We start from the raw sequence: 11,361 nt of genomic DNA on the forward strand, positions 1-11,361 counted from the left end.
GTAGCACTTTCCATAACGGAACAGAATATGCTCATAATCCTGGGGCTATTTTCATACTTCATCTAGATATTCTAGCTCAATGAATTCAGGAAGCGGTTTAGTTATATTCATGTAAACACATATTCGAGCATAAGAAGTATATCGTCCTTAATGAGTTGAATTCGCTACCCTAACAAATCTGCCAATAGAATTTCCAATTCCTTCCAAGATTTCTGGATCTGAGAAATCCACAGGGAAGGAAAATAATCTTACCCACACTATGGATGCCATTAATTATTCCTGATCCATATCATAGCATTCTTTCTAATATCGCATAAAGAGACCGACATTATAAAAAAAAATATGGCCCATTTTCAAAAACCTTCTCCTTGTCCTCAAGGCTGGTAAAAATTATTGTAAAGAAACCGCGAGCCCCCAGCTTCAGGTGAATATGTCCCTATGGTTTCCATTTTTAGTTTGATCCATTTTACCAGATATCACTCAGAGGGACATATGCTTATGAACTTACGGATCAAAGCATGATCTTTCATATACTTATGGTAGTTTTGAAGTTTCTTGTTAGGAATCACAAATATGGGCTTTTTTATTGCTCTCGGCATACATTGACCCCGAAGGCGAGCTTGCCACTATGCCCACAACTCTGGGCTCCCTTTGGATCCTTTGTCATTGTTGTTTGACATCACAACCCCTCATTGACTAGTCGATTCACCCATTGCAACATTGTGATAGGAGGGGATCTCTCCCCTCCTATTGTGATCACTCATTTGATCTGTCAGAATTCAGGAAGAAGAAAAGAAATGACTTAGGATTGAGGAATAGACACTTGCAGAAATTATTAAGAAACAACGAACCAAAACCCTAGCAGAGCTAATTTTACCACAAATCGTATTATATGGACAACAAAAAACTAAAGAGGTATTAATATTATTAATATTATTGTTATGGTTAATATTATTAATAGTCATTAAATAATTCATTGATAATTAATCAATAAATAATAATAATATTTACTTAATAAATTTATATTCTTATTCTTTTATTAATATAAATATTGTTAATATTATTAATGTTATTATTAATATTATTAATACTCATTAATTAATTAATTATAATAATTAATAAATTCATAATTAATTAAATAATAATAATAATAATAATTATTATTATTATTATTATTATTTTTCAATATTGTTTTATTAATATAAATCCAAGGGATTAATCCTAAAACCCCGAGGCATTTTAAGCCCAATGGAATAATAATAAACCCAATGTATATAAACACTAAGATAAATATTATAAACCTAAGGGAATAATAACCTCAATGGATCAATACTGAAAACCTAAGGGATTATAAACCCTTATATTAATAAACGCAAGATTAATAAACTTGATAGATTAATATTATAAACCCAAGGGATTAATTCTAAAAACCCAAGAGAGTAATATTAAACACTAGGGATAAACTCAAGGGATTAATATTATAAACTCTACAGTAGTTGACCATGGTTCATTTTCATATTGAGACAATGTTTGCCACAAACCAACATTGAACCATGGTTGATTTTCATATTGAGAAAATCTTTGTCACAATGTGATGTTGGACCATGGTTGACGATGACTACAAACCCGAGGGATTTACATTAAACACAATGATTTATATTTCAAACTCTATGAATAGTATTACAATGTGAAAATGAATTCTTAGATTAATAAACACGACTGATTAATATTATAAACCTAAGGGAATAATAAACAAAAGGGATTAATACTAAAAACCTAAGGGATTATAAACCCAAGGGAGTCATATTGAACCCAAGGGATAAACCCTTACATTAATAAACTCAATTAAAAACCCAAGGGACTAATAAACGTAAGGGAATAATATTAAACCCTAAAATAAACATGGATAACAATGGTTTATTTTCATATTGAAACAATCTTTGCAACAATGTGACATTGGACCATGGTTGACCATGGTTTACGATTGATGTCCATGGTTGTCATAATGTAATGTTGGCCCAGGAGACAATCTTCGTCGCAATTGGACCATGATTATTGACCATGTTTAACCATGTTTGACCATGTTTGACCATGATTAACCATGGTTGACCATGTTTAATATTAAAAACCCAAGGGATTAAACCAGAGGACTAATATTATAAACCTTATAAATAATATTATACCCCAACAATATGAACCCTTAGATAAATAGAGTTAAGATAATGATATTATAAACCCAAAACACTAATAAACCGAAGGGATTAACACTAATCCCAAGGGTTTGGGATTAGTATTAATCCCTTCGGTTTATTAGTCCTTTGGATTTATAATATCAATCCATTGGCTCTATTTATCTAAGGGTTCATATTCCTAGGGTATAATATTATTCATAAGCTTTATAATATTTATGTGAGGGTCTATTAGTCCTTTGGGTTTATACTATTTATCCTTGGGTTCATTACTCCTTTAAGTTTATAATATTTATAAATGTGGGGTTTAATTAATTAATTATTTAATTACAATTAAATAAAATGAATTAACTAATTATTACTATTTTTTATTATTATCTATTTTTATTTATTGTTAACTAATTAACTAATTAATTATTATTAAATAAAAATGAATAAATTTAATAATAATAATAATAATAATAATAATAATAATAATTATTATTATTATTATTATTATAATTATAATTATAATTATAATTATAATTATAATTATTATTATTATTATCTAATTAATTAATAACAATAGTATTATTATTCTTTAATAATAATTAACTAATTAATTATTACTAATATTTATTAATTATTAATTAATAATAATATTTTTACTATAATAGTTATTTTTGTAATAATGTTATTATTTTATTATTATACTTTTATTAATATGATTATAATATTATGATTAATATTAAATCTATATTATTAATCCTCATGTATTTTTCAACCATATTCATTAATATAGTTGTGTATATGTTTGATATATTAATACTTATCGACATATATCAACCACATTTGTTAATGTGATTGTGCTAGCCAATAATTTTATAACAACTTACAAATAATCAATAATATAAAATGTCTAATATCATTATTCATTAGCTTAGAGTTTTTGTATTATCTAATATTATTTTGTATGTGTTTTTACACTAAAAACAAAACTAAATAACACTGAGAATAAAACGTTTAAACCATAAACACAATAATCTAATTATAATTCACAAGTAACTTAGAGAAGAGGAATAATGATGAGTTTAGGAGGATGAAGTAAATTCTTAGCATATATTAATTAGTTAGGAAACCCAATGGGAAAGAAAAATATAGATCTATAAGTTTATTCAACACCATTTTCGACAAAATGAAGAGAGAAGCCTTAAGAATTGAAATAGATATATTATTGGACAAATAGTAACAAGTTTTATTGTTAATTTTACAATAAAGCCAACATTTGATTTATAAAATAGTAATTTCCAGAGCGGAGACTATAAAATATTAGTCCAAAGGCATTTATTCATTTTAGACAACCATGACAATAAAATCTCAAAGTTGAGTTTAAATTCCTCCATTTATACGGTAGAGTACTTATATAATGCTTACAAAAGAATATAAATTGAAATAAAGAAGGAGAAAGAAAAATAATCACTTGCTTCAACAAAATTAGTTCTGTGCTAAGAATTCGTTAGTTTCTAATGAACCCATTGTTCTAATTCACCTCACTCAGCTATTGATGTGAATCTTTTATTCTCATAAATAATAAAATAATGCTATCTTACAAAGTACTACGAAGGAAATTTGTGAGCCCCAAAATAAGCTTAAACCTTTTATTTCTCCCTTGATGAAAGGCTCATTTTAATTTTGTCATAAAAAAATTTATCCTTCCTTAAAATTCACGGCAGAATTTACAATTAATTTGGAGTTGAAGTGTTTTCTCTCTTTCCATTAAAGTAACATTCCTTAATTTATTATTAACTTTAATTCAGTAATTTCTTAACTTAGTTCTAGATTTAGCATCTTCTATGCTAAATAGATTTAAAGTGAAAATAAATTTAAATAACAAATAGATAAAATAAAAAAGGTAAAATAAAAAGTTCTGATGAATTTATATGGTCATTTCAAATTTCTTTTTTCCACTTTCACATTACATATAAAAATTTGAATACAAATAAATAATCTTAACCCCTTGATTACCTCATTGCATTTTTTTTTTAATGTAAGGTGAACATACCATTATAAGAATGAATATAAATAAATAATCATAACCCCTTTATTACCTCATTGCATTTTTTTTTAATGTAACGTGAACATACAATTATAAAAATTCACTTAAATATTATAAAATGTCATTACTCTATAATGTGGCAGAGTGGAAGTTTAGTTGGAAATTTTGATTCGTAAAGTTAGAAGGTAGTGGGAGTGTACTCTTAGTCAAAGCCGATATGACATGTGAAAAAAGTGCTGTGATGAGATCTGTCTATACGTCCATCTCACAACTAATAAGACAGAAAGTGGCAATGTAACAGGGGCCAAGGATGCCTCACGTTCGGGTACAGAAGAGAGCGGAGCGAACGATCAAAGCAAGACGAACAAAGAGGTTAATTTATTTTAGAGTGAAAAAAACAATATGTAATATTTTATTGTCTAAATTGTATTTTTGAATATTATAGAGATTATATAACATGTGTGTTGAGACATTTTATCAACACACTATTGTTATTAATACATTTTAAGTGCACTTCAATATTAGTTCATATTAAAATATTTTATTCATAAGCTACCTTGTATATTTTATTGTATATAACATTTTTAACAGTTTTTTTAATATAAATATATATGCAGTTGATATCATGTTTTAAGAATTTGGCTGACATATTTTTTTTCTTTTACTTCTAATTATTTTACATGAAATTGTATTATGTCATATGTACAACTAATTAAATATGCATAGCATTTTTTTATTTTAGTTGACATTGCTTTTTTATTTAGATAATAATTTATTTTTATTTTAAGAAGGACAATGTTACTTACACATCGCCTTCACACTAGCCTATAGAACCAACATAGATCTATCTTAACCATGGATCTAACATGAGCAGAGATGGATCAAATTTTTTTCATGTGCAAACTTGTTTTAGAGTCCAAAAAACAATATGTAATTTTTTATTGTTTAAATTGTATTTTTGAATGTTATAGAGATTACATAACATGTGCATTGAGCCATTTTATCGACTCATTTTTTTATTGATATATTTTTAAGTATACACCAACATTAATTTATATTAAAATATTTTATTCATAACCCATATTGTATATTTTATTATATACAACATGAAAAAAATATTTTTAACATTTTTTTCTATATAAATAAATATGCAAATATCACGTGTTAAAAATATGACATACACACACACACACACATATATATATATATATAACTAATTAAATATGCATATGCTTTTTTGTTGTGAGAGTATTTTATTTTTATTTTAAGAAGGACAAACATACTTACACATCACTTCCTTCACACTCGGCAATAAAGCCTCTCCACTCAATAGAGAAAGTAATTACAAAATAGTTATGATGATCCTTTCACGATAAGTTATCATCATAGGCATGTTCGCTGAGAGTGTATAGTTTAAGCTTTTAAATATGGTATAAGCTATATTTTAAAAAACCTTTTGTATTAGTGCACGGTGTTTTGGAGAGATAGTGATTAGGTGCTATGTTAAGACATTCCTTGATTTAAAATCATCATTCAAATTCTCGTCAACCCAAATTAAAATGATATATTAAACACGATAAAAATATAACCCTACCAAACATGAAAAAAAAATAAAAAAAAAAATAAAAAATTATAAACCCAAAATATATAAACCCGAAAATTCTTGAAAAACTTATAAGCTAGGTTTTAAAAAACCCTTTATAAATGTCCGGAGGCTCTTAAAAGGAAGAGCACCCGTAGTCTCTCGTTCCAAGTTGGATCTCCCCGCCGAAATGATATGGGTTGCACATGCGTTTGGTTTTGAGGCCATCACCATCATTCGTAGCACCTCACAGGTAAAAGAGCCCCACAAAATTCGCGTTTGGTCGCGGATCAAGTTACTTGGGTGGATTATGGGTTATCCGTGTTGCATTAAGACCAAAGGGATCCCTTTTATCTCATCTATCTCATCTATTGCAAGCCCTATGGGTCATTGCATTAATCATTGGGGCAGAGATCAGAATCATTCCCCTTGCAATATTTTTAGTACACAAATTTGGTGAAATTGATAGTCTTCTCTATGACAAAAACTAACCCTCGTAGCATAGCGCTGTTCTTGCCAAGGCCAGTCCAATTAAACATCAGAATATACAAAATTCATGGCGTAATGGTGTTATGGTGCCCTTCTTGCCAAGGGAATTAAGCTCTAGAATATATAAAACTATGCATTGTGCAGTTTATGGCGGTTAAAAGACGTTGCAAACTTCAACTGATTTTTATTAGGAGATGCAAATGATTTCATGCTGCTTGTAATATTGTGAAGTTTGGAGTTTGTGGAGATCAGAAGACTTGGTGCAAATTTTATTTGATTTTCATAGTTATTGTAATCTAATTAAATTATAAAATTTCATCATGTTAGGTTAGTTTTAGGTATTTCTCATTTAATATAGAGATAATTTCTCATTGTAAATTTATGCAAACAGTTTTGTTATAAGAATTATTATGATATTTTTTCATTAAAATTACAATTGTGATGTTTTCCTATTATGGTACATTGCAATTTCTTAAAAATTGAATTTGAGATGATTTTTTTTTTCCAATTTAAAATTTAAAACATTCAAACTTAGTTTTTTAGCCATGAACCTAAAGAACATTTTTGAATTTCCTACCTATATGGTCTTCATAAAAATAAATGAACTATACCATATGTAGTCTCCAAACTTATCAACAATATCCTAAGATGATTTCCCAATTGGTAGACAAGAAACAACACTATGGAATTGAAACTTAAATAAAAAAATGTGCATACTCGGTTCCTAATAATTGGGACGATATATCTTTTCCAGTAAGCCTTGAATGTTGTGTCATTAGAAGCAATGCATAGTCTACCTCGAGTGATTTAAAATAACTTGCTACATGAATGTTTTTGAATTTTTTGGAAGCTTTTTTTAACCTTGCATTTTTATATTCTTAAAATCGAAATTAAATTTTTTCATCTTTATAATGTTTACATATCATAATTATCTATTTAATTCTCATATAATGTTCACATATCTTAATTATCAATTTAATTTTCATATGTATGATACGAAAATCCTATACATCTCAAAAGTAAAAGGCCCGTATTGGAAATTTGTTCTCCATTCAAATTAAATTTAGAGAAAAAAATAGTATGAGTGGAAAAAAAAAATTCATAATTCATATTTTTTAATTTTTATTTAAATTTTATTGTATTTTTTTGAAAATTTAATATAATTAGTATACATTTATTTTAAGTACGGATTTAAAAAATCAATATTTTTTACATGTAAATTTCTTTAAAGTGCAAAATACAATGTGTTATTTTTCATTATTTAAATTATATCTGTGAAAGCTAAAAAGAGTATATATGATCAAATAAAAGTTTTAACAATAAAAACATAATTTTTTATAAACTTAAACACCTTACTCACACATTTTTTAATTTTAATTACTTTACAACATATTCATTTTTTTATAGCTTATTTTTCTATTTAGAACATAATTTTTATTTTATTTTAAAGGGGAATTAACCTACAAATTTATACATCCCCTCATATTAAATTTAGAATAAGCCTCTTAACCCAATAAATTTAAACCACTATAAAAACTTAAACTATCTGTTATTTGAAAAATATATTGATTTTTAAATAATATATTAATATTATTTACAAAAATATTTTTCAAGAGTAGTCATACCAGTTTGGCTGCAAATAACAATATATTATTTTGAAATTTTGATATATTAAAATTAAAATATTATTAAAAAATATTTATAAATATAGATAATAAATTAAAATTATTTATAAAATATAATTAATAATATAGGAAAAAATTAAATTAAATTCTATATATATATAAGTTTATGAAAAAAAACCTACTTGCATTTATAATTTAACAGGTTATAAATTAAACATGAAATTGCATTTATAATTTATCAGGTTATAAATTAAACATGAAATTGTTTAAGCTGTGAGAAAATAAGTTGGTAAACGTGCTTATATTTTTAGCTTTTCAAAAATTATTAAAGCATCCCACGTCATAAGTGTAATTATTCAACGTAGATTTTATGAACACGATTATCTCTCAGGGAAATTGTATTACTTTAACAAATATTGTAAAGATTGTAGAAGAAAAAAGTGTTACATATATATCAGTGTTACACAAATAGAGATATCATGACTATGATAAAATACAGACTCTGAAAGTATATTTATGTAAATCGTTTTTTGGGCTGATATTTAGAAAAGAATGTTACAGCAACAAAGATTTCGTTACTCTGACAAAATAATGTTCGTCTGTACGAAAGATTGTTACAGAAACATAGATATCAAACCGATTTTTCAATGATAACAGACACTTTTAATCAAAGATATCATGACTTTGACGTAGAAATCAGAGTATCTTTGATCAAACCTGAGAGCATCGAAGATGGGGTCCGCCTGCTTCAATTCAAACACTCACTTGGATTTTAATATCTTCAATATACTCTTTTATGTCTTCCTCGACGTTCTGTTTGATCGATTCCATTTCCTTGACCGCATCCACCTTTTCGGCTTCGACGAGCGAGCTCTTTTTGGGGCGATAAACACAATGTAAAACCATCTGAGCAAAGCCCAGTGGCACTCCAACGAAGTTCGGTGCCTGCAAATATGAAGAGCGTGGAAATAAAACATGTTATTTGTCCTGAGTTTTATAACGTTAGGTCTTATACAATCTTGACACTGTAATTCTCGCAACAAGTTGTAAGAGCCACTTATTATTATAATTAAATTACCATGATGATCATGTCTCGGCTGATAGCACCATACACCATCCACAACAAACTTCCTAGGAAAGTGAACAAGGAGAAATAGAAGCTGGGCATGAATTCCACGCTCTTGGTCTGAATTACCAGTCCCTGAATGTGTAATCAAACAGAATACGTAAATATTAACGATAAACATGATCAACACAAATATCATTAAGTGAAGGTCTGATTTGAATTCAATTAAATTGCAAATTTTAAAAATATTCTAGAATATGATCCGGAGAAGTGAAACTAACCATTTAACCTTGCTCCTAGTCCTTAAAATTTTTCATGCTATAATGATGTCTGAATTTTTTAATTTCAAGAAACTAATACAATAAAACAGCTTACAATTACAGATAAAGGAGAAATGTCCAGAATCACAGTGGCCACCATTCCTGCAGTTCCTACAAGGACCTTCTTATGGTTCTGATCATGGACAACGCACAGAGAAGATATCACAATAGTGCCAAACAGCACTAACAAACCACCGGCCATCATCCCCATTTTTCTCTGCAAACAAAATATATATACATATATATAAACAGTTACCACTACCGAATGCCTCAACGAAATCATATTCTAATGAAAACAAGCAATTAATTGAAAGCAGAGGGCTTCAAATAATAATATTTAGAGAGAAAATACGATGGCATAATACTTTGGTTTTTGGTGGAGCGAAAGTGAGATAAATGCAAACGAAGCAGCACTGCATAAGAAGTCCAATGGCGTTGACAACCATAACAACCACGTTATCCCACCCATTGCTGATTACCGGCGATCCATACCATGTGTACACAAGACAGTTGAAGAGGGCTATTGCATAGGGGAAGCCTGAGAAGCTCTCTGTGCTCCTGTTTTCTATAATCCTCTTGAACGTAGTACTGTTGACAAATATTACAAAACAAAAAATTAACGTTATACACTGTATTCAGCACCAAAATCTTCCTTAAGTTTGAGTTTCTTGAGTTGAACATTATATTCAGTTTCACGATACATGAGAAAATGCTCAATGGAAACATCTTATACTTACATTGATCCACCATACATGAGCAATGCAAACGAACTTCCTGTAAATGTCATGTCAGATAAATCAGTTGACATAATTAATATATAGGTTGTCTACAGCCCAACGAAAATTTATGCTCAAGAAAATGCTAGTTTATGCTGAAGAAGGTGGTAGTTTTGACAGACCTAAGATGCCAACCCCCAAACGTAAATGGTAGTTCATCATTTCTTTGTTAAGGAAATGTGAACTTGATTTCCCCAATGAGGAAATGAAGAAGAAAGAAATCTCTCTCAGCAAGGAGGTGACTTGATTCCTTTTTTTTTTTCAGGTGTGACTGCAGCTTCTTATTTATACCGTAATTCTGCCCTAGGATCCTGGAAGCAATTCTAAACTTGTAGGTTGGGTTTCATAGTACCAACCCATTTCATCCCTACCGTTGAAAGTGCGTTCGATTTTTTTCAATCTTCAGCGGCTTTCCTCTCAAGTGAAGAAAACAAATGATTTAATATGGTCTCCTACTCCCACACGGACAGTATAGAATAGAATATGCCATTGTTGGTCATGTATACCCCATATATGTCAATGATTCTCCTTTGTTTGTCTACCACCTGTAGTTGAATCTTTCGTCCATTTTCGCTATCATTATCTTGGAATTCATTTCGTCTCGATTTGCTTTTGTTTTGGACGGTTTACATGCAGCCAATGTAATTGTCGAATTGCTTTCGTTGTCGGTAACGTGCATTGCTGTTGTTCCGCGTCATATTTTATTATATGAGCACTTATCATGAAGCGGTCATGATAGATTCGGTTTGATTTTTTAATCGACACAGTGAATGCCAGAGAGAATTAACACTTCAATTTTGCTTTTCACACTAACAATAATGAAATCATGAGATGTTGTGTTTCATTGTGTATACGCCTTGAGTTTGGATGCATATTAATTTAATTAATATAAAGGGAGAATTGTCTCGATAACGAAATGTAAGATTTTCCAATGGAAAAGGCATAGAATACGACTGAAGAACTCATGCTAAGAGAGTTTTGTTTCTCACGTAAAGAATAATGAAATCGTGATATATTCTGTTTCATTTTAGATACAGTCACTTTATTTCATCCATTTAATGGTGACCCTTTTCTAAATTATCACGTTCCAAATGATCAGTTTTCATGGTTAAGGTTGTCAAGAATCAATAGTAAATAGTAACTATATGCTGAAAATTCTATTTCACTATATTTCACTATATATGTATGTGTGGGCATCTTTAAGTCGTTTGCAGATTCTCCAAATATTCCGGAATCCGACGGTGTGGTCAATTTTCTGACCGGGCCCATGTCCCTCGGA

The 11,361-nt window shown here is 28.8% G+C and overlaps 1 protein-coding gene across 1 annotated transcript; it reads right to left on the bottom strand.

Annotated features, from left to right (window-relative positions):
- Positions 1-8,400: 8,400 nt before the first annotated feature.
- On the bottom strand, positions 8,401-10,358 carry LOC149260055 (bidirectional sugar transporter SWEET3b-like). Its single transcript, XM_089378677.1, has 6 exons — positions 10,205-10,358; positions 10,044-10,080; positions 9,672-9,894; positions 9,362-9,523; positions 8,999-9,121; positions 8,401-8,865 (listed from the first exon to the last, which is right to left on the bottom strand). Exons 1-6 carry the CDS (start codon positions 10,242-10,244, stop codon positions 8,674-8,676), a joined length of 777 nt encoding a protein of 258 aa, XP_089234803.1. The 5' UTR covers positions 10,245-10,358; the 3' UTR covers positions 8,401-8,673.
- Positions 10,359-11,361: the final 1,003 nt, after the last annotated feature.

This window comes from Pinus tabuliformis, chromosome 6 (genome assembly GCF_031772625.1).
Source record: "Pinus tabuliformis cultivar Carrire ecotype Pingquan chromosome 6, CPIR1, whole genome shotgun sequence".
Taxonomy (NCBI): domain Eukaryota; kingdom Viridiplantae; phylum Streptophyta; class Pinopsida; order Pinales; family Pinaceae; genus Pinus; species Pinus tabuliformis.